Source organism: Ambystoma mexicanum, chromosome 9 (assembly GCF_040938575.1).
Source record: "Ambystoma mexicanum isolate Mex_15411 chromosome 9, UKY_AmexF1_1, whole genome shotgun sequence".
Lineage (NCBI taxonomy): Eukaryota > Metazoa > Chordata > Amphibia > Caudata > Ambystomatidae > Ambystoma > Ambystoma mexicanum.
In genome coordinates, this window is record NC_090931.1 from 1,281,351,156 (window position 1) to 1,281,373,219 (window position 22,064).

At 42.9% G+C, this 22,064-nt stretch overlaps 1 protein-coding gene across 1 annotated transcript in view; it reads right to left on the reverse strand.

Moving 5' to 3' along the window:
* CEP70 (centrosomal protein 70) overlaps positions 1-22,064 on the reverse strand; it is a 1,232,997-nt gene that overhangs the window by 678,580 nt on the left and 532,353 nt on the right. The window contains exons 8-9 of the mRNA XM_069616613.1: positions 11,704-11,803; positions 11,524-11,612 (exon numbers count right to left, since the gene is read on the reverse strand). Coding sequence (XP_069472714.1) covers positions 11,524-11,612; positions 11,704-11,803 — 189 coding nt within the window. The remainder of the gene's footprint in view (positions 1-11,523; positions 11,613-11,703; positions 11,804-22,064) is intronic.

Consider the following 22,064-nt stretch of genomic DNA (forward strand, 5'->3'; position numbering starts at 1 on the left):
GCAAGTGGCCCAAGGTTAAACAGGCCTCGTTGTTTTATCGGGGCCTTAGAGATGAGTTAAAGGATGCTTTGTCTGGAGTAGTAGAACGCCCTCCTACTTGTGAAGGTCTGATTGATTTGGTTATTCAATTGGACTTCCGTTTGAGTGAAAGGAAGGCAGAGAGACGTCATGGTCAGAGTGATGTAAAGTCTATACTTAGAGTAGATAGACCTAAAATAGAGAGTAAACCCAAAGGGAATAATTCATCTCCAAGAATCAGAGGCCTATTAACAGTGGAGGAAAAGACTAGGAGGAGAGATAATAATCTGTGTTTATACTGTGGAAGAGATGGGCACTTTTTAGGAAACTGTCCTTACACTCCCAAGAAGACTTTTTCCTCAGCAGTCAAGGTACAACAGATCGCTAATACGGTGCAGACAGCGGTTCCTCATATAACCATAAATGTATCCTTATTTTTTGATTTGGAGTGTAAGGGAAATGGTCCTGTAATGATTGACTCGGGTGCGACTGGGAATTTCATGGATTGGGGTCTGGCCAAATCATTGGGAATTCCAATTATTCTGAAGGAGGTTGTAGAGCAGGCTAGGGCTGTTGATGGTACATGTTTATCTTCTGGTCCTATTACTCATAGAACTGGTTCTTTAACTTTGGAGTTATCAGGAGGTCACAAAGAGATAATTTCGTTTGAGTTAATTGATGCCCCTTTGTTGAAGATTATCTTGGGCATGCCTTGGCTTACTCTCCATAATCCCCTAATTGATTGGAGTGCTAGGACAATTGACATGCAATCCGATTTTTGTAAAGAGAATTGCTTTTCAGGAAGTCTCTTAGAGGAAGAGGTAAAACAAAGTAATTCCGTGTCTAGTTTTCTGGCTGAGACTGGAATTGGAGGTCATGATGTAGGAGCTGTAGTGGGTCAACTTCCCCAGTGTTATAAAGAGTTCTGGGACGTATTTGATGAGAAAGTGGCAGGAGAATTACCACCCCATAGATCCTTTGATTGTAAAATTGAACTGGAGCCAGGAACAATTTTGCCTAGTAGTAGGGTATATGCTCTTACTGAGAAAGAGAATGAATATTTGAAAGAATATTTGTCAGAAAATTTGGCCAAAGGATTTATTCGTCATTCTAAGTCACCTGCGGCCTCTCCTTTATTTTTTGTACCAAAACCGGATGGCTCGCTTAGAACTTGCATAGATTATCGAGCAGTTAACAAAGTCACTATTAAGAACCGGTATCCTCTTCCTCTCATCTCAGAAATGCTTAATCAAATACAAGGAGCAAATATTTTCTCAAAATTAGATCTGAGAGGAGCTTACCATCTTGTACGTGTGCAGGAAGGGGACGAATGGAAGACAGCGTTTAAGACCAGATTTGGGCTGTTTGAATATCAAGTTATGCCATTCGGTCTATGTAATGCTCCAGCGGCTTTCCAATTTTTCATTGATGAGGTTTTTAGAGAATACTTGGATATTTTTGTTGTCGTTTATATCGATGATATTTTGATTTTCTCTTCTGACCTAGATCAACATCAGAAACATGTGCGCTTGGTGTTACAAAAGTTGCGAGAAAATCATTTGTTTGCCAAATTGGAAAAAAGTCAATTCCATACCGATTCTGTGGAGTTTTTAGGTTTTATAATTTCACCTAAGGGTTTAGAAATGAATCCTAAAAAAGTGCAAGCCGTTCTTGAATGGCCCCCTCCTACTAAGGTTAAGGAAATACAAAGTTTCTTAGGATTTGCCAATTTTTATAGGAGATTTATAGAAGGTTTTTCTCGGCTGGTTGCTCCTATAACGAGGCTTTTGAAAAAAGGAGTGAAATTTGACTGGGACCTTGAAGCAGAAAAGGCTTTTCAAGAGTTAAAACAAAGATTTACTTCTAGTCCAATTCTAATTCATCCAGATCTTTCTAAACCTTTTTTTTTGGAGGCGGACGCTTCAAATTTAGCGTTGGGGGCGGTGCTTTCTCAAAGGAATGAAACTACTGGTCAAATACATCCAGTTGCATTCTTTTCTAGAAAGTTTTCTGCTGCTGAAGTGAACTACACAATTGCTGATCGGGAACTGTTAGCAATAAAGTCCGCTTTTGAAGAATGGAGACATTTTCTTAAAGGAGCAAGACATACAGTAACGGTCCTTACTGATCATCGAAATTTATTGTTTTTAAAATCTGCCAGAACTTTGTCTCCACGCCAACTTCGTTGGTCTTTGTTCTTTGCAGATTATGATTTCATTGTGACTTTTAAACCCGGAAGTCAAAACAAAAAAGCTGATGCGTTATCTCGCCAATTTCCTGGAAGTGAAGACAAAGAGATTATAGAACCAGAACCTATAAATGCTCCAGAACGTTTTTTGTTAGCTGGAGCCATTAAAGAAATTGATTTTTTGAATGAAGTTCGTCAAAATATGTCCTTGCAGAAGATGGAGGAGTGGGTGAGACTGGATCCAGCTAGAAAGTTGAAAGACAATCTTCCTTTTTTTGATAACAAGCTTTATGTACCTACTGATGAGTTGAGAGAAAAGGTTTTGAGAAATTGTCATGAATCCATTTTAGCAGGACATCCTGGGTTCAGAAAAACTCTGGAACTGGTTCGAAGGAATTTTTGGTGGAAAAAAATTCGCCAAGACACCTTGAATTTTGTTAAAACTTGTGTAGTCTGTGCACAAGAGAAAAGTCAAGTTGGGAAGCCGCATGGTTTATTGGAGCCATTACCTGTTCCTCCTCGTCCTTGGCACACAATTTCTATGGATTTCATAGTTGATCTCCCTCAAGATAAGGGTTGTACTACCATTCTTGTTGTGGTCGATCTTCTTACTAAAGAAGCACATTTTTTACCAATAGAGGGAGAGGTTACCGCGGAAAAACTGGCTCATAGTTTTTTGCAAGGTGTAGTTAGACTACATGGACTCCCAAGTCAAGTTATCTCTGACAGGGGATCTCAATTTATTTCAAAATTCTGGAGGGCCTTCTGTAAGAAACTTGGAGTGGAAGTTAGTTTGACTTCTGGGTATCATCCGGAAAGTAATGGACAAGTGGAGAGAGTAAATCAAGAATTGGAGAAGTTTTTAAGGTGTTATTTACAAGCTAGAGAGGAATGGGTGGATTTGGTGTGGTTGGCAGAATTCTCTTACAACAATTGTGGAAAAGATGCTACTTCTATGTCCCCTTTCTTGTTGGGTCGTGGGTTTCATCCTCGTTTTCTGAGTTTTGAGGTGTTGGAGGAAGATTCAGGGAATCCTAGAGTGGAAGATCGTTTGTTGATAATGAAAAATAACTTGGATAGAGCAAAAAAGGTTCTGGGAGAAAGTAAGTTGAAATATAAGAGATATGCCGATTTGAGAAGAAAAACTGGACCTGAATATAAGGTGGGAGACTTAGTTTGGCTTTCTACCCGATACCTGAAAATTAAGGGGAAGAATAAGTTCAGTCCAAGATTTGTGGGCCCTTTTGAGGTAGAGAAAATCATCAACCCTGTGGCAGTACGATTGAAATTACCCAAGCAGTTGAAGGTACATCCTACTTTTCATGTTAGTCTTTTAAAACCAGTTTGTTCAGGAACTAGATTCAGAACACCACCTTCCCCTGTGATTTTGGAGGATTCATCTGAGGAATTTGTGGTTAAACAAATTTTGGATTCTAGGAAAGTGAGGGGAAGGTTGCAGTATTTGATTGATTGGGAGGGATATGGACCGGAGGAACGATCTTGGGAAGATTCAGTTGATGTACATGCCCCCCGTTTAGTGGCTAAGTTTCATGCTAAAAACCCACACAAGATAGGCCCAGAGACTGGGCATTAGGAGGGGGGTACTGTCAGGTTTCCTTCTCTTATTCAAGTTTCCTTTTTATTATTATCCTTTTCAGATTAGCTTTGTGTGGGTGGGAAGTTTTCCATTATAGTTGGTTAGGCCTTAACTTGTTGATTCAGAATCCTGGTTCTGACCCAAGGCAAGATGGAGCCTCACAGTGACAGCTCTGATTGGCTAGAAGACAATGCTGAACAACAATGAACATTCTAAACTGTCACTCTGTGCCTTTCATCATCAAAACCCCATCTGAGAGGACGTGTTCAGTGGCTGCTCCTGCTTTAGTATTAGGCCTGGTGGATTTTATCCTTCAGATCTCAGCAGTTGAGCGGCTACTTTCTTGGGAGTTCAGGAGAAGTCTTCAGCTGGCAGGAATTCGTTTTGGAAGATAGGAAAAGCAGGAAATCTTTGTGAATTCGCTCAGGAGATAAGTGACTTTATTTCTACTGTAAATCTGTTCATCTTTATTACAGTCTCCTTGAAAATTCGTTAAAAGTAGTGTTTCTACTAAAACTATTGAACTATCGGAGTGCGCTTGTGTTTCCAGTGCGGTGTTCCTTAGCGCGAGATTTTGACTGTCGCGTGCGTATTCAAGTGAGCGCGTGCTTTCTAGCGTGTGTATTCCGAGCGCGAGTAGAGGTTGGTCTCGTGCCATTTTAAACGCGCGTGTGTTTTATTGCGCGGGTGATCCTTTGCGCCAAAAGCTATACGCAGCGTGAAAACTACAAAGCGCGTGTGAAATACAAAGCGCGTGTGAAATACAAAGCGCGTGTGAAATACAAAGCGCGTGTAAAATACAAAGCGCGTGTGATTTTTAGCGCGGGTGTACAAAGCGCGTGTGAAATACAAAGCGCGTGTGATTTTTAGCGCGAGGGTACAAAGCAGGAGAATTTGTTCGTCGCGGGCCATGTGAGTGCGCGTGTGTTTTTTCCATCACGAGTGATTTTGCGCGTGAGAATCACTTCGTTGCGTTTGAACTCAATAGCGCGGGTGTTCTTATTTCGCGTGTCTCGCAGGAGAACATTATTGCGCGTGTGGACTATTGCGCATGTGAATTATTGCGCGTGTGAATTATTGCGCGTGTGGATTTTTTGCGCGTGTGGATTATTTTGATCGCGCGTCTTCATCCATTTGCGCGTGTTCTTCAACCAGGAAGATTTCTATGTGAAGTTCATCGATAATTTTAATGGAAATAACCTGCGTGTGCAGTTAGCACGTGTTTCCTCTTTCTTCAAGGATTCAAAGATTCAAGATAATTATAAATAGTTTGAAAAGTTTTGAAATGACAAGAAAGAACATTTTAAAGACAATCTAATTGAACTACCAGTGCATGTTGGAAAAAAGACAAACAAAGAACTAAGACTTCCAGTTTTGCCTAATGTAAGAAGTTGCTGGGAATTTCAAGTATCGCAAGTAAGAGAGATTTTCAGCTTCCTATCCGCTTCTCTAAGAAATTTCAAGAGAAGAACCAGGTAGGATTCTCAATTATTAGTTAAGGATTAATGACTTCCCATTCATAAGGTTAAGTAAGTGAATTAAGGAAGTGTATATGTTATTCTTTATCCTCTGCAGGTTCAGCACTGATTAGCCTTGACGCAGTCTGCCTGGTGTTGTTTTGTTGTCCCATTCCCCCTTTCCCTTTGGGGTGTAGTTTACAGAGCTGTATTGAAAACTAGTTCTGGGAAATACATCTCAGGGGGATTGTCGGGGGTTCAGCAGCTTCCGCGAATACAGGACCTCTCAGCCTGACAGGTGTGTACTTTATTCTGTGTATTGGGACATGTTCATGCTAAGGTGCGTCCCTTCATATTGTAGACCCCTTATGCGTGATAGTCCTTGAGATACTTCCGTACCTGTGGCGAGAACCAGGCCTTCCCTGGGAGGGCCATCGCCCCCTACGGCTGACCAGAATTCTACAAAAAGCGTATGCTCCTGAGCAGGTTCTGTGGGACCCAGCTTTGCGAATACCCAACTGCACGCCGGAGCTGAGCAGGGCCCACCACCGGGAGGCCCCCCTCTGTATACACCGCAAATGGAGGCTCTTGGAAGAACACCGACACGTGAGTACGAATTGCAAGGGAGAAACAGATAAGGGACGAGTGGGAGTATATTGTTGGGAGATGCAATAATAAGGGGAAAGAACGCACATGGGTAAAGTGTGAGTGAATGGGATATGTAGATGAGAATATGTATCTTTTTATGGCCATTGTTTTTTATATGGAGAAATAAGTGGAAGATAAGAGGAGATACTGGAACCTAGCTATGAAAAGGGGTAGAAGCCGGATTGCCTCTCCCGACCAGTGCAGAGATTAAATGGGAAAAGAGAATAAAGTAGGAGCCTCATATAAGGAGTAGGCTAGTAAACAGTAGTTGTTGTTTTAGGTTATTATTCTTTGTAGTGTTTTTTTTTAGTATTGCAGAGGAAGGCCCAGGAGGGGCACGGTTATGTGAATGGAGAATGTGCGAAAGAGGGTTAGGGGATTGCTGGGTAAGGGTAAAAAAGTTGAACTTTCTGTTTTATGTTCTGTATTGTTGAAATATTTGATGGTTTTGTTTTGTCCAAGTGTTCCATAGTTCAGGTTATTTGTGTTTAACAAAGAAAAAGAGTCCTAAAGAGGGTTTGAGGTAAAAAAACATATGTACCCCTGTATTACCCTCTAAATTGAAGAACTTAACAGAAGGGAGAGAAAAGGAAGCCCCAGGCAAAACATGGGGGATGGACACCTCACTGTCTCATATTTGTAAAAACCTCCCCTTGTACCAAGAGAAGATAAAAAAATATCACAGTGAGTGGGTGACGGAACTGAAGGGTCAGGGAACGACCTGTACCTGGCCTGAGGAGGGGTCCTTTGATAAGAGAATACTTGATCATGTGGCCACCCATTTAATGGCTAAATACAAGGGGAAGAAGCACCAAAATAGGAGGGAAGTATTAGACTTGGGGAGGATGTTTGAAGAAGCACCCGCCACGCAGAGTAAGGACAAGGAAGGGGGGGAGTGACTGGGGAAGGGCAAGATAAGGGAAATGGTGAGAAAGAGAATAAAGAGTCAAAAAAACTATACACGCTGCTCCCGCGACCCACAGAGGGGTACGCAGACCCAGTGTATGTACCTGGGGGAAGTGCGCCAACTACTCCGGCAACCACCCCATCCCCTCTGTATGTCCAACTAACAAAAACTCCTGACCCCACAGGGCCAACAAATAGAGATCCAGATATAGTACTAACATCCACTCAAGCAGAAATGGCCCGATTGCAAACATTATGCAAAACACCTTTATCAGTGCCTGGGCGAGGCCAACCGCTGGTACAACCCCCAGTAAACAGTTCCTCTCTACTACCAGAGGATGAGTGGAAATCCAGGGATTATTTCTTTAGAATAGACAGTGCACCAATCAAAGCGGTGCGAGTAGAAAGAGAAGGGGAGACAGAGTGTGAGTTACGATACTGTGGCTTCAGAGGGGGATGAAGAATGTTGGAGTGATTTTGAGGAGGACGAAGGAGGGGCTGCAGGAGGGATACCGCTACCGTAAGTACATTGGGCCACCCCACAAGTAACAGAGGAAGCAGGATGGGAGGGAAGATTAAGGAACAGACTAGGGAGGATAGCATTATCGTAAAAGAAAGCAGTGAAGGTAAGTAAGGAAAAAGTGAGGTTGAAATTACAAATGCCACTCATTCATAAAGGACCGGGAAGGCCCCATTATGTGCCTTGGGCACTAATGGACAAAAACAATCTTCTCAATGCCCACCCACCACTTTCTGGGGGCGCAGGAAAATGGATCTATGCGTTTGGAAAGAATACAGCTAGTGTCCCCTTAGCAATTGGAGATGTTAAAAGTCTCTTAGAGACTGCAGTAGGAGACCAAGCAGACGCAGTGTGGGTGAAAGTGGGGTTCCCGGGAGTATCCCTGGGGAATGATATGTATGATGGCACGTCCTTTAATAATGTAAGAGCACAAGTGTGGGATGCACTGCAGAGAACCTTCCCAGATACCCTTGAAAACACTCAATAATGCAATGCACTATGGGGGACAAGGAAGATGCTGCGCAGTTCATTCTTTGGGTGCAAGAGATGTGGCGGGCGTAGACGGCCTGGGACCAATCCACCTCCCTATTTTACTTCATTATCAAAAGAGGTCTCCCGAAGGAGGTATAGAAGGCTCTTGATAAGATATCTGCGATAGAAGCCAAGGGCTGGCCAGAAATACAAAGCATCATAGTGCACCATTGCAGAAGGCTCAAAGAAAGAGAAAAACAGCACAGAGGAGGTTAGCAGAGGAAGCGAAGTTGGTACAAAGCAAGTTAGTGAGGGTCGCGGCAGTTACTGCAATGCCGTCCCCAGAACAGCAAAGAGAAGAAAGGGAGGTGTCTGTAGCGATACAAGGTAGAATAGCTGCAGCATGGGCAGACAATGGACAGGAACAGTGGGGAGGAGAGGAACGTTACATGGGACCCCAGTGGCAAGGAAGACCCGCCACAGGAAGAGGTGGGTACAGAGGACAGCGGGGGGAGGAGGAGGATATGGTGGACAAGGACAGAGGGGGGGTGCTCCGGGACAGTGCTGGCCGTGCGGAAGGTGGGGTCACTTTGCAAGGGAATGCCGGAGTAAGCCCATGGGGAATTATCAGAACAACCAGAGATATGGCAATGAACAACAGTATGGACACCCAGACCCGGGTTGCCCTTATGGCCTACCCATAGGAAGTTATGAAAATGACGGACAGCCAGAAAGCAGGCCCATCCCAGGATACAATACACTCAGACACCCCCCACACAGCATGTAATGCCGTCCAATACAGCAAAATCAAGTGGCACACACGCATACAAATAGATTTGCTACTAAAGCTAATGGCTCACCATCTCCGTTCCAAGGAACGTGTGTGCTCGGTGAGAATCTTTTCACTTGCCCCGGAACTGACATCCACCCCAACTAGGACAGACAACAGAGAGTACTCGCGTGTCCCGTACTATCGAGTACCTTACGACCAGATGAGGAACCACTGGTGGGGGCAGAGATAGGAAACAAGCAGTTCATCTTTATGGTGGACTCGGGGGCGGAAAAATCATGTTTACGCGAAGGCGATTTTTCCGCTTTCTGGCAAAAATCTCAAGATGCAGGGATTCTCTGGGGCAGTAGTCACGGTTCCATACACAGAGGATTTGGATGTCAGAATAGGAGGTAAAACGATACAAGCACCCCTATTGTATCATGAGGAATCTCCCATAAATTCATTGGGTCGGGATCTATTGAGCAAGCTCAACATGACAATTGCATTCACACAGAGAAGAATAGTATGTTCCACCCCAGGAATGTGTACACTTCGAGCAATGCTATTGATACAGACACTAGCAAATGAGACAACAGTGTGAGGAATACCCACAAATACTGATATGTTCATTTACGGGATACAAGAATTGGCAAGAGCAGTACCCGAGTTAACAAGAAAAGAGTGGAGAGTACCTTCTGATTTAATATTTCGCTCTGTGGCCACCCCTGAAATAATGCCAGGGACAGTGATTTCACTCGACCTACAGGGAGTGCAAGTGTCAGCAAAAGGCATTGCAGCAATAGGCCTAGATACACACGGATGTGAGTGGAGGACAGTATTGTGTATTGACCCAAACATCCCACTGAGAGAGTTAACTGATGAAGATCTGTTCACTGACAGTGACACTGATGGGGAGAGTATACTAGAGATTTACATGCCCTGCGATATTATGATTCAGAAAAGAAGAGTGGCAACCGGAAGTGCCCTGCAAGTGCTGTTGGGCTGGTTGGACTGCCGTCACTCCATAGCTGTATGGTCTGAGTCATGGCACTTGGAAAATTCCATGTAAAATCCCAGCAGTAAGCGAGTCAGCAAGAGGAAGCTCTGCCTCATCTGTCAATGGCGAAACGCTGTAAAGACTTCCATTCCAAGTAATTACGAATTAATGTACATTGGAGCTTTTGGTTGCATTGGACTCCTTCTGTGCATTGGACTTACCTTTTCCTTTGTACCAAGCAGTTTACTCTTAATCTACGTTGTATAAGTGGATTGTGGCTCTGTAGGATTCCAAGTTAGACATCTCTTACGTTACCCTTTTCTTTTTTTTAGAGATTGCTTGTGTTTCTGGCTCCACTGCCTGACGCCTATTTAAAGTCTGGGGCACGCGCACTTGGAGGTGCCCTGCAAGTGCTGTTGGGCTGTTAGGGTGTGGGGGGGTCAGAGCTGGCTTAACAGTCTTTTGCATCAGCCTCAATGGAATAATATTGTGTATGGTTGTGTGCAGTGTCGTGCTTTGTAATATCATTCTACGGGTAAGATTCCTTATGCCGTTCTCTTGACCTTTCTTCAGAGAGCGGGCTGGGCAAACCTTTAGTGTTAATATCTGAAAAGAGTTTTTGCCTCCTATCGGTGCTGTATTCTTGACAGCTATTTGCTCCAAAGCATACAGGCACGGTATAGGACTTGCTGAGAGTGAAAAATGACAGGACATCCTCTCGAAACAATGTAAACCTACTCTTGCAAAATTTCAAGCAGCAAGTGAGTGCTTAGGTACAGGGTTTCCCCTCAAGTACCATCACTTACAAGGGAGTAGGGACAAAGGGTCAGTAGGCCATACCACCTGGCTGGCCCCTGAATCTGGCACTCAACTCAAACGACCAGCGCAGGATGTGATCTGGCCGTCCAGTGATAGGCACTGGTCTAAACCAGTGTGAACATCAACGCTGTTCACGGACTCACAAAGAGCCCATGTGGGCAGAACAGTATTTTAAGCCCTACCTCATGGTTGTCCAGGAAAAATGGAAGACCCTAAAACAAAGTGGCCAAAAGCAGGACTTAAACCACATTAGTACAGAAATGGCTACCAGAAGGGTACAGTGGATTACCAATACATTAAAATGCTGTTTACCTTTGGTGAAGGCAAAACTAAAAAACTGTTGCCACCAGCCCACTCCCTAAAACCAATGAAGGGGGATATAATCACCCTAGGGCAGAAATGGGATGCCAACACCACACTATGCAATGGACGTGCTGAAATTATCATTGTTCTTTTGCAAATGTTAAGTTCAGAATGGTATCCAGTTAATATGTCGAAAAAAAATGTAGGATCCCAAAAATGTCCAAAAAAAATACCGAAAATAAAATCGAATATATTATTTTTTTAATTTACATGGGTTTTTTTTGCGAGTAAAATAAAAAGGGTTAAAAAACAACAAAAAAAAGGGGGGGTTGAGGTGGAACCACCCCATTGCAAACAAAATATAACAAAAAAAGTCATTCGACATTTTTTCTTTTTGGTAATATTTTTTCGACATTTTTGCATTAGAAATAATGAAATTCAAAATATTAACTATAAACCGTTCAGAATCCTCAACTTCAAAGCTATGGAGAGTTGCCATCAAGAATGTCCTGCACCTATGTAGAGCAACATCTGAAAGAATTAAGAACAGCAACTATCAAATTTACCTTGCAAGCTGGAAGAGTGTGCAGACCCTAACTTGCTTTGTTGACTGTAGAACCTCGTGTACGATAACCAGTAACATGAGAAAAAGTATTATCTGATGCAACAGATTGATTAGCATTCGGTCCTTTATTAGCATTGTACTGGTTTATTCCTCTTATAATACAATACATTTGTCTGTGTGGATAATCTACTTTATTTATTACTGATATTTGTGCACAAGAATTTAAGATCACTTAATTCAGGCATTTTTTGTTGTCTCTCACCTTGTATCTAGATCTTTCTGGAGGTTTACATTTTCAAGCAGATTCTGTTCAAGCTTTATTTTCGAATCCTTTAGCTGATCCTGGTATGACTTTTCAAAAACATAAGTTAAGCCATTAACTACTATGACACATTTTCAAATTCACATGTTGAATACAGTTGAATGCAGATATTTGGGGTACCTTAAGCAGAGCTTTATAATTAGGTGTTGCATCCAAATCTAAAGATTGGGCACTGTCTTTTCTTTCGACTTCTGTGCCATCTGTACAATCTTCATATCTCCTAGGAAATGAAAACATGTCTAAGTGGCTGTTGGAAAATGGTAGTGTTAAATACAATAAGGTCTTGAGCATCAATGCCTAATCTCTAAAAGTCAGGAGGAAGCAGCAAGTATTTTGTCAAATTAGGGAAACTACCACGACGGAAGAACAAACATTTGGTACGAATTAACACACATTGCCTTTTCAACATCAAACCTGTACCTCAGCATTTGTGTACATTACATTTTACACTTATCTTTGTTTGTAAGGACATGTGGCCTAATTAATCTGGCATTTGGGAATTCAACTCAGACTTCAGCTCAATCTTTGCAGTGCTCTTTTACCTGCACTAGAAGATTAGGTTTTCATTGCAAAGAATAGAACTATTTTTTATTTCACCAGATGCATGCTACATTCTCTCCATTAATTCAGAAATGTTGCGCTATTAAATGTTTATAAAATAAAACATACATACTTTAAGTTCTACCGCTTCAGTCGGTCATACAGCTGTTTGCAGAAAAATGTTTTTCAATCTTTCCCAAATGGTTTAGTCGTCTGTGGTGAAACAGACATGTTACTTTTCTTTAAGCACTCTGAAGGTGTTGACAATATATGGTACACACATAAACATAGTTAATTTGTCCAAATTCCCAATGCAAGGAAGACTAGGGAATAATTACTTACTTGTAAATACAGGTCTTCAACCTAGGAATCTTCATTGAATTCATAACAATGGAATATCTCTGCACATGCGCAGCATCCTGAAACACTTAAAGATGGGAGTGAAAGGTCTCCTCACATGTGCAATAGTCAAGAACATCCTGTATATAATACATAATAATGCCCATCTGGTAAGACAAAACTTGTTTTGGACAGTTCCCCTCCATAAAGGAAAAGCAGTGTAGTTAGACTTCATTTCTGCAACCCTTTCCATAGACTGGACAGATCAAAAACTTAATAGCAGGTGAAAAAGAACACAGCAGTGTCTTTAAGGTCACAGAGTGCACAGTGGCAGTTGAAGTCCGTTATTTATAGAGACATCTTTGAAAATAGCTTGCACATTAAAGCAATACTTTCTTGTTTTGATGCTGCGAATGAGAACCCCAATTAATAAGGACAGGTGGGAGGGTTATTATAAATTTGCGATGAGACACACAGGATGAAGTGGATTTACAAGTAACAATTCCTTGTTCATCTTGGAATCTGCATAGATACTGAAACGTCCCTCAAGCTCCCATAGGGGATTGGGGGAAATAACAAAACGTTCTTATACAAATAAATAAATGTTAGTAGTACTAACACTAAATTTAGCTTAGCCAAAGCAGTTGGGTAGTGAAGCCTGCCCCACTTGTGAATCTGTTCTGGAATCTGAATTTAGGCAATAATGGCTTGAGAAAGTATGAACTGATTTCTAGGTTGCTGCCTTACAGGCCTCCAAAACCAGAATATTTCTCAATTGTTGCAGTAGCAGTCTTACTTCAGGTAAAGACGTCTACAACCTGTTCACCAGATGTTTTGGGCTAAAATTCCCATGATCCCACATCACTGATAATGCTGGCACCGGCTGATGGGAGTTGTAATCCAAAACATCTGGGAAAGCCAAAGGTTGCAGAGCCCTGCTTGAGTAGAATGGGCTCTAGGTTTTCCAGGCGAAGGTTTGTTGGCCGTCAGAGCTGGATACAGGGTATCCGCCTGCAGATGGACTGTTTCAAAGTTGAGGGACCTGTGTTGTTCTTCGTGGATTTACTTTTACTTCTTTGTTTTGTTTCTTGATATATGAAGATAGATTTCGAAACCTGACCTGTGATAGGGTTCTGTGAGGCCAACTTAGTGTATCAACAGGGTTACTGGCACTTAGTCCAGCTAAACTCAATCAAGGTAAAGTGAAATGAACAATGCGTTAAAACGAACCATATACCCTACCTTATAAATATAAGGCAGACACTTAATGCTCGGATTCCTTCGCTTTCGGGTAAGAAGGCCAAGTGCCTCAGAGTCAAAGTTGGAGCTAGTGATGGAACTAGTTATCAATTCAGTACAGGAAAGGGGTGCAGATATTTCTAAAATGTCCCATGTACAAGATTTGTCAAATCAAATATGTTGATAGAAAGAGGAGTTAAAAAGCACCTTCTGATTTAACTGGTACGTAGGAATGTTAGCTATTGAATACCAATCACACCACACTAGGGGTTACACATTGGGGCGGATCCGTGGCTAGAACTCTGCCAATCACAGCCAGACAAGCGTGCTAGGAAGAAGACTTTGCACCCATATAATACCTATGGTGGGAAGGTGGCACAAAAATAGGTAGGTACTCGCACCCCTGCGTCTGAATTTCAGAATGACCAACTCTGGGATACTCACATTCACTTTGGACACTTACATCTGCTGTTGGTCACATTGATGGAGGTCCAGGGGGGTCACAGGTGCCATTGTGGAAGATGGCATCACAATTGGATCCAGCTACATGGCGGTTCCAAGCTCCGGTTCTGGGACAGCTCCAACAGACCCACAGCTAAATATGACAGACTCCTCAGGAGAGTTGCCAAAGCCAGCCACACAATATGAAGAGACCTCCAGGACACAAGCAGGGCAGCAGCAAAGAAACCCCGGTCAGGAGTCAGCAGGCTGGAATTGTGGCAAAGGTAAAGATTCAGCTCCAGGAAGGCTCCTTTCAAGCAGGAGAGCAGCAACAGCAAGAGAGCTAATAGGTCAAAAGTAGACAGCCTGCAGAGGCCCAAGTTGCAGCTTGGGACTGCGACCAGAGCAGCAGAGAGGGCTTGTCTTTGGATGGGCCATGCACAGGATGGTCCCGGGCCACAAGTCTTTTGACAGCAAGCTTCAGGCGCAGAGCCCATGAATTGATGGTCTCGGCAGTCCAAGTGTCAAGGTGCCAAGTCAACAAGGGACTTCTGTGGTTGCAGCAGAAGTGGCAAGGCTTCACCAGGAGATGGCTTTGGCAATGCTAGTTGTCATTGGTAGCAATCTTTGGAGTCTTCAGCAAAGGCTAGATTCTTGTCTTTAATAGTAGAACTTCGAAACAGTGGCAGGGCTTCTATTCATATTGCAAATAAGAGCTGGGGCTGCCTCAGCCAAACAATGGCAAGGATTAGCATCATTCACAGGTAATAGGTTATCGCAGCCACAAACCCCACATCTTCCCAGAAACAGGAACTTTCTGGCAGAGATGTTTATTGGGACCAAACAGGCGAAACCAGTTCATACTGGATTGCAGGAAGTGCTTTACCTTACATGGGGTTGCCAGACCTGTGAGGGCAGAAGACTGCTAGAAATCAATATGGCTAAAGGATAGGACACAGCAAATTATGTCAATAGAAGGAAAGTTACAAAAAGAAAAACCTTTAATATCCTTGTTACATCAAGGATGTGCAACAACCTTTTTACTTGAGTGGAAGGGTTGGCTAAAAAGACAGGAATGGAGATAGATTTGTTGACATGAAAATCTGAAACAACCTTAGGGAGAAGAAAGGAAAGGTGAATTTTCAGAGTCAGCTGGTCTTTATGAAACACTGTGCAAGGTTAATTTGCACATAGAGCCTGGATTTCACCAGCTCTGCATACAGAAGTAACAGCTATGAGAAACACTAGTTCAAGGAAAGGTGTTGTAAATCACCCTTGTGCATAGGTTCGAAAAGGGTGCTCAGTGTTAACAGATGTCTAGAATCGGGCCTGGTGGACAGATTATAGAAGGCCACCCTAGTTCTGGAGACCATGGATACTCTGAGAGGTTAACCAAAATCCAATCATGGTAGCAATGGAGAGCAGTCCATGCTACTCTCAGGAGAAAGGGAGTAGGGTCACAGGTCCACGAGTCCACACAGTGAAGAACACAATTCAATTTAGACAGCTAAGTACTAAAATACTCTATTTTAAGCCCAGAAGCACATTAAGAAATTAAATAAGCAGGTAATACTACTACCACACAACACTCAATTATAAAACATATATACAGTCACCTTTAGGATTATAGGAATGCATACAATAACTTAACACAAAAGAAGGTAAGTAATGATGTGCTCGAGGCAGACAACATTACGTGGCCAGGCCCGGACACTCAGTTGGTCCACCTACCTCCAGTTTACGCGCCTTCCAAGCCTCTACTTAAGGACTCTAGACCAGCTTCAGTCAGACAGCATTGAGTAGGTTGATGGTCATGTGACCAGGCCCTGTCACTCAATTGCTCTGTCCACCACCCATTTAATCAGTCCTCCCTTAGGCGTCATCATCACCGGCATCCTCTGCAAACGGCGAGCGAAGACCAGGCCCTCACCTGTTGGTGCCTGTTTGGGCCTGATAGGGCCAAGGGCCTAACCCACTAAACTGTATTTCACCTACAAACTAATCACCACTACTGCTACTCACCAAAGTGCATAACAATGTGTTTCCTCCACAGCCAATCCCCACTCTCACTAGGGTTTGAATAGCCAAGTGCCCTTGCCAGCCCTGGCAAGCTACCCTAGCGAACATCAATATAGCCATTGCCCCCATCCAACACCCACGGACCACATGCACAGGTCCTCTCATGTTGATCAATGCTCGCTCACGCTGCAGAGATCGCTGACCTCCTCTCGTACAACAACCTTGATAGCCTGCTCATCACTGAAACATGGTTTAACGCATCTTCTCCACAGGTTTGATGTCCTCCTACCCAAAGGCTACTGCATCCAACATGACGACCGGCCAGGAAGGGCAGGATGTGGAGTGGAAATCATCCACAGGAATGATTGGCCATGCTTCAACATCCCCTCTCCCAGAACAAGCTAATTGGAATCACTTGTCTGCCAGTTCCCTCTCTCACACAAGGAATCCATCACCTTCAACCTCATCTACGGACCACCTCACAGGAGTGACTTTCATTGCAGACATCTTTAACTTACTCTACCCTGCCAAATTAGCACATTCTAGTAATGTCTTTCCTGGTGATTTTAACGTCCCCACCATCACAGGCTGACAACCATACTCGAAGCATGCTTTTCGCACTGACCTCTTCCATGGACCTTAAGCAATTTGTGCTCTCCCCCAGGCAAACAAAGGCAACACCCTACACTTAGTCTTCATATCATTCTCCTGCATCACCGTACAGACCCTATCCCACTTGACTGGTCTGACCACGCTGCCATGCCATTTTCAGACACCCACTCGACTACAGCTCACAAAGGTCAGGCTAAACACCTCCTGACCCAACACGCCAATTCAACACCTTCCCGGTCAAGGAGCGTTGGGAAAGATTTAGGATAGATAGCCTTCGGTGTGGGCTGCACACCCAAATTACCACTTGAGTGGTTTTCTTGAGTCTTAATGTATTTGGTGATTATTCCCTTTTACTTAATAATGGTCATCTGTTAATATCTGGTGAATCTCACCAAAATAACATACTTCTTAGAATTTCAAAGTAAGATATTGGTGATTTATTTGCAGATGCAAGCCAATTGCCATGCATTTCGGACTATTAGAAGTCCTTCTTGAGGGCGTTTTTTCTTATTTTGGTCAATACCAAAGGATACATTTCGACCCACAGTTTACAAAGTTAGTATGTGGTTCAGTTTTCCAAAGAATGTTCGAGCGGTGGCAAATAAACAGCAAAATGAATGAAAAAAATTCAAAACATTACAAATGTGATATTTAAAAATTGATTTCATGCAGGCCACATGACAACGACAAGAACAGTACACCAATGTTTGGTAGAACATTTAAGATAAAGAGATAAACACGAACATGTCAAAAATCAGTTTGTTCATATAATTTGCAACAAAAAGCATAGTTTTCACTTCCATACCTCTCATTTTATGTGACTGAAAGATTCATGTGCTTTGTGCCTTTATTTATTTATTTGTATTTAATCATTTTAGATTTTTACAAATGAAGAAAACTTTCTTGCTGACTAAAAGAAGGAAGTGACATTTCCTGTGTACAAGTAGTTTTCACAAACAAGTGTTTGACGAAAGTTCACTTTGCTGAATTTGCGGAGTTTTCTCCAAAGCGATGGTTATTAGTTTGGTAGCTGCTATTAGCCATCTCGTTTTGGCACCCATGATCAGGCGATTCCACCAGATGTTGTTGTCGACAACGTATGAAGATTTGTACACAGGGCCGAGGAAGGCCTCTCTTTCATGGTCAATGGACGGACACGCCATCAAAAGATGCTTGATAGTTTCTGTGGCTTGCGGGTCTCTGCAAAGTCTACAAGATTTTTCTTTAGAAGCTGCCCGAATTGCTAGGACTTCCTGGGTAGGAAGGAGGTTTAAACAGGCTTTCAGCAGAGTTCTCATGAGGCGCTTATTAGGATATTTCGTGCAGTATTCCATCGGTTGCTTTAGTTTATTGTAGGCTGGTGGCAAATGAGATAATAGCTTGTTCGAGAGAGTTGTCGTTTGTTTTTATCCAATCAAGCCATTCCATTTTTGTTTTTATTCTCAATGGATTTTGGATTAGTTCCTCTTCTGAACAGGCTATTTCTCGCAGCGTAAGCTTTTGTTTATCAGACCAGTTGTTTAGGGATTTGTTGCTTCCCTTAGATATTTCTTCGGAGATCATCTTGTATATTTCCAAGCTGTCTTGGTTTCGTATTTTCCTATAGAGCTGAATCGTACTCTGCGCGACAACTGCCTCTATGGAGAGCAACCCCAGTTTGCGTCTTATGGGTGCCACAGCTGTCGATTTAGGCAAGCCTAAAGTTGCCCTCCAAATGAAACCTTCTAGTTCTGTCCATAGGGTCGTTGGAATTGAGAGATTGGCATCCATGCCATAGGTCAATGTTGGAATTATTTTGGACTTGTAAAATTGGATTGCTGGAAGAAGGCTGAATTTGCCGTATTTTCCATCGACAGCGCGTAGTTGAGCTGTTAGATTTTTTGTTTTCGACCACAGGGATTTTTGCATGCTTAGAGATTTTTTCGAACTGTCAATGACCACTCCCAGATATTTGAATGATGGAACGATTTCAATTTTCGATTGGTTCAAAAACCACTTCAATGATTCTTTTTTTTTATTCCCCTACTTTTTCAGAATTAGTATTTTTGTTTTAGAGTCGTTAATCTCCAGATTATTCTCCTTTGTGTACTTGTGCAGATTGTCCAGCTGGCGTTGAAGGCCCACTTGGGTATGGTCCAAAATAATGAGATTGTCTGCGTATAGGAGTCTGGTAACTGTTGTAGTTCCGATTTTTGGAGGGAACGATCTAATCAGTTCTTGAGAAATTCGAAAATCGCCAAGAAAGGAGATAAAAAGAGCTGGAGCCAGAGGACAGCCTTGTTTGACTCCTCGATTAGACGGTATGGGCTTGGAGAGTAGACCATTATTGTTTAGCCTAACTGATATATGATTGTCCGTATGCAGAGCGATGATTGGGTCGAGAATCTGATTTGGGCAATTCCAGTTCTTCAGCTTGGCCCACAGTTTAGATCTGTCTACTTTATCAAAAGCCTGGGAAAGATCCACGAAGGCGAGAAAGATTCTGGGTGCACCAAGCAAGACCTTTTCTTTTAAGATGTTCAGGATGATTATGTTAGCCGCAGTGCTGGCATTTTTTTGGAAACCTGATTGGAGAGGATCCCTGGCTGGAGAAGTAATTATCCAGTTCCAGAAGTGGCTCAGGAGAGAGGTAGCAAAGACTTTACCGATAACATCCAGTAGGGCAATAGGGCGGTAATTGGATGGATCTTCTCTCGTGCCTTTTTTGAAGATCGGGACGATAATGGCTTGATTCCAGGAGCTCGGAATTATCCTTCGTTCCTTGCAATGTTTGAATATCAGGCTCAAGGCAGCTGACCAGGCCTCCGCATGTTGTTTCAAGTCGGTATTTGCTAGGCCGTCCGGTGCAGATGCACGTGAAGGTTTCAATTTCATGATGATAGTCTTTATGTCGTCTGCATCAGATAGATCGACCCAATGAGATTTAGTTGGTGACTTTGCCCTCTCGGTATCCGTCAGAGGATGATCAAACATTTAGAGAAGTGGCTGAACCAGCATTCTTCAGAAACTGCATTTATCATCGGCGAGTTTGCATGAGGTTTCATGTCGTTGATCAATTTCCAAAATTCTCGGTTTTTTTGTTGGCTATAGTCTTGATCATGTTTTCTGCATCTGCTTGGTAGAGCGCTGATCTGTTGTTTCTTAGCCACTGTTTGTATGATCTGAGCTCCTGACGGTAGGATTCCCATATATTAGTGGAGTTCACAGTGGTTGCCTCTTTTTTTAATTTTCCTAGGTGATGTCTGATCACTAGGGTCCGATTGTAGGAATGAGTAAAATTTCCTCTCCGATTATCAAGCCCTTTCCAAGGTTTTTTGAATTGCGGGAGCAAGGGGATGTAGCTAGTCCTGAATGTTGTATCATTAGCTTCTGTATCTGTGATGAGAGTATTATATTCGTCTGTCAAGGATCTGATGTCTTTGGCACTCATACGCAAACGGGAGAGCTGAGTGTTCACCTCGACCGCAATGTTGTAGACTTGGTGGTCATGTCTCTTTGTTCTACATGTAAGGTTTAACAAGTTGTGGTCACTGAATTCCGTTCTGATTACTTCAAAAGAAGTTATGTTCGAGTACATTTTTTCTGCAACAAAGATGTAATCAAGGTTTGCTGTAGAGTGGTCGCGCTCTCATGTAGGGATAGAAGAATGATTGTTGGATTTTGCGGCGTTTCGAAGGTTCTTAGAGTTCATTAACGAAACCCACAGTTTTCCTCTTTCTGTTGCTGGCGTATTGTAGGTTGACTTCAGGCAGTTACAGTTCAAATCTCCACAGATGAGAATGTTCGAAGTTTTGTGTTTAATCATTATTTCATCGATGATGTTGGCTGCTTCGTCACAGAATTTGCCGGATGAAGTTCTTTGGGGGTTCCAGTAAGTGTTAATGATAGCCCAAACTTCGGAGTCATTTTCATTGCTCGTTCTTATGAGCACTGCCAGGAAAGCGTAGGTGGCTACGATTTTCTTGGTGATGAATATATTCGACCCAGTCCGAATGGCTGTCAATAGGCCAGAAGACGGTCTGCCGAAAGGACCCTTTAGGGCTGGGGAGATCTCGATGGTATAGCCGTCAAGTGCAGGTTTATTCACTAGCCACGTTTCTTGGAGACATAGAATGTCGTGGGTTCCTAGATTGTAGCTGCCGATTTTGGTTAGGTGCGTGTGGCCTCTATAGATAGGGTAGCATTTCGTGGAGCTTCCTTTTTGGATTCGGGTCGCCATGATGGTGAATTGGCCCCACTCGCTCGCTGCTATCTCTTAAGACCCGGAGTAAAGGCATCTCGCAACCAAGACCATGTATCCTTTGTTGGTTTGGGGTGTAGGTGGGTCGTAGACTGGTTTGTGTTTTGTTTTGGTCGTACACAGTGTACTGGGGATGGAGGTCTTCGTTCGTTTTGGCGCACTGATGATGTATGCAATGACGGGGATGTTCTTCTAAAGTTGTTGCAATTTCTTGAATCGTTTCTATCTTCATGTCTTTCGTTAACATCCCGATAGTATTTCGAATGGGCGGTTCTAGATGAGACTTTCCCCGAAGTTCTGAATTCATGGTAGATGGGTTTTTCCCAGCGGGGCGGTGTTCTTTTTCCCGTCTTCTCAATCTATACAAGTCTTCAGTCTGTGATTTGTATCTGTAGTTCTTTACTGCAGGGATTTTGTTGCTTTCCGTCTGACTCTTGCTGTTTTTTGTGGTCTGGATCTCCATCAGGATGAAGCCTTCATGGGCCACTTTTGCGTATGCTTCTTGAGGAATCTCTCGAAGCGCCGAATTTTTGATGTGAAGATATGCCTTTGCTTGGTTGTTTCTGTGGTACGGCTCTATGAGCGTAAAGTCGTCAGACTTTAGTGTGTTAAGTATGTCGACCTGTTTGAGGATTTTGAGAACAGTTCTTCTATTCAGGACCATATAATGAACTTCTGACGATTTTTGTTCGATCTTGAATAAGCGCACTGAATCAGAAGTCTTGCCATTGGATCTTGTAGTGGAATCATGCTGATATTTAGATTTAGCCCCTTTTTCTTTGGTAGGCAAAGATTTGCTTGAGGCGATTGATTTGGTGGATTTTAATTTTTTGTACAATTGTTCGATACTCAAGTCATCCGCCTGATTTAAGTTAGAGGGTCCCTTGCTCAGGTGGGTGGGTGCAGATTTGTTGGCTCCTTCTATTGGTGTGCGCGATTGAGTTTCAAGTTGGTTTCCAGGGCTGTCTCCCGTTTCAGTATCAAGTTCAATGATTTCCGCTGAGTCCTCGTGTTGTGATAAATCAATCAGCGAACTTTGGCAGATAAATTC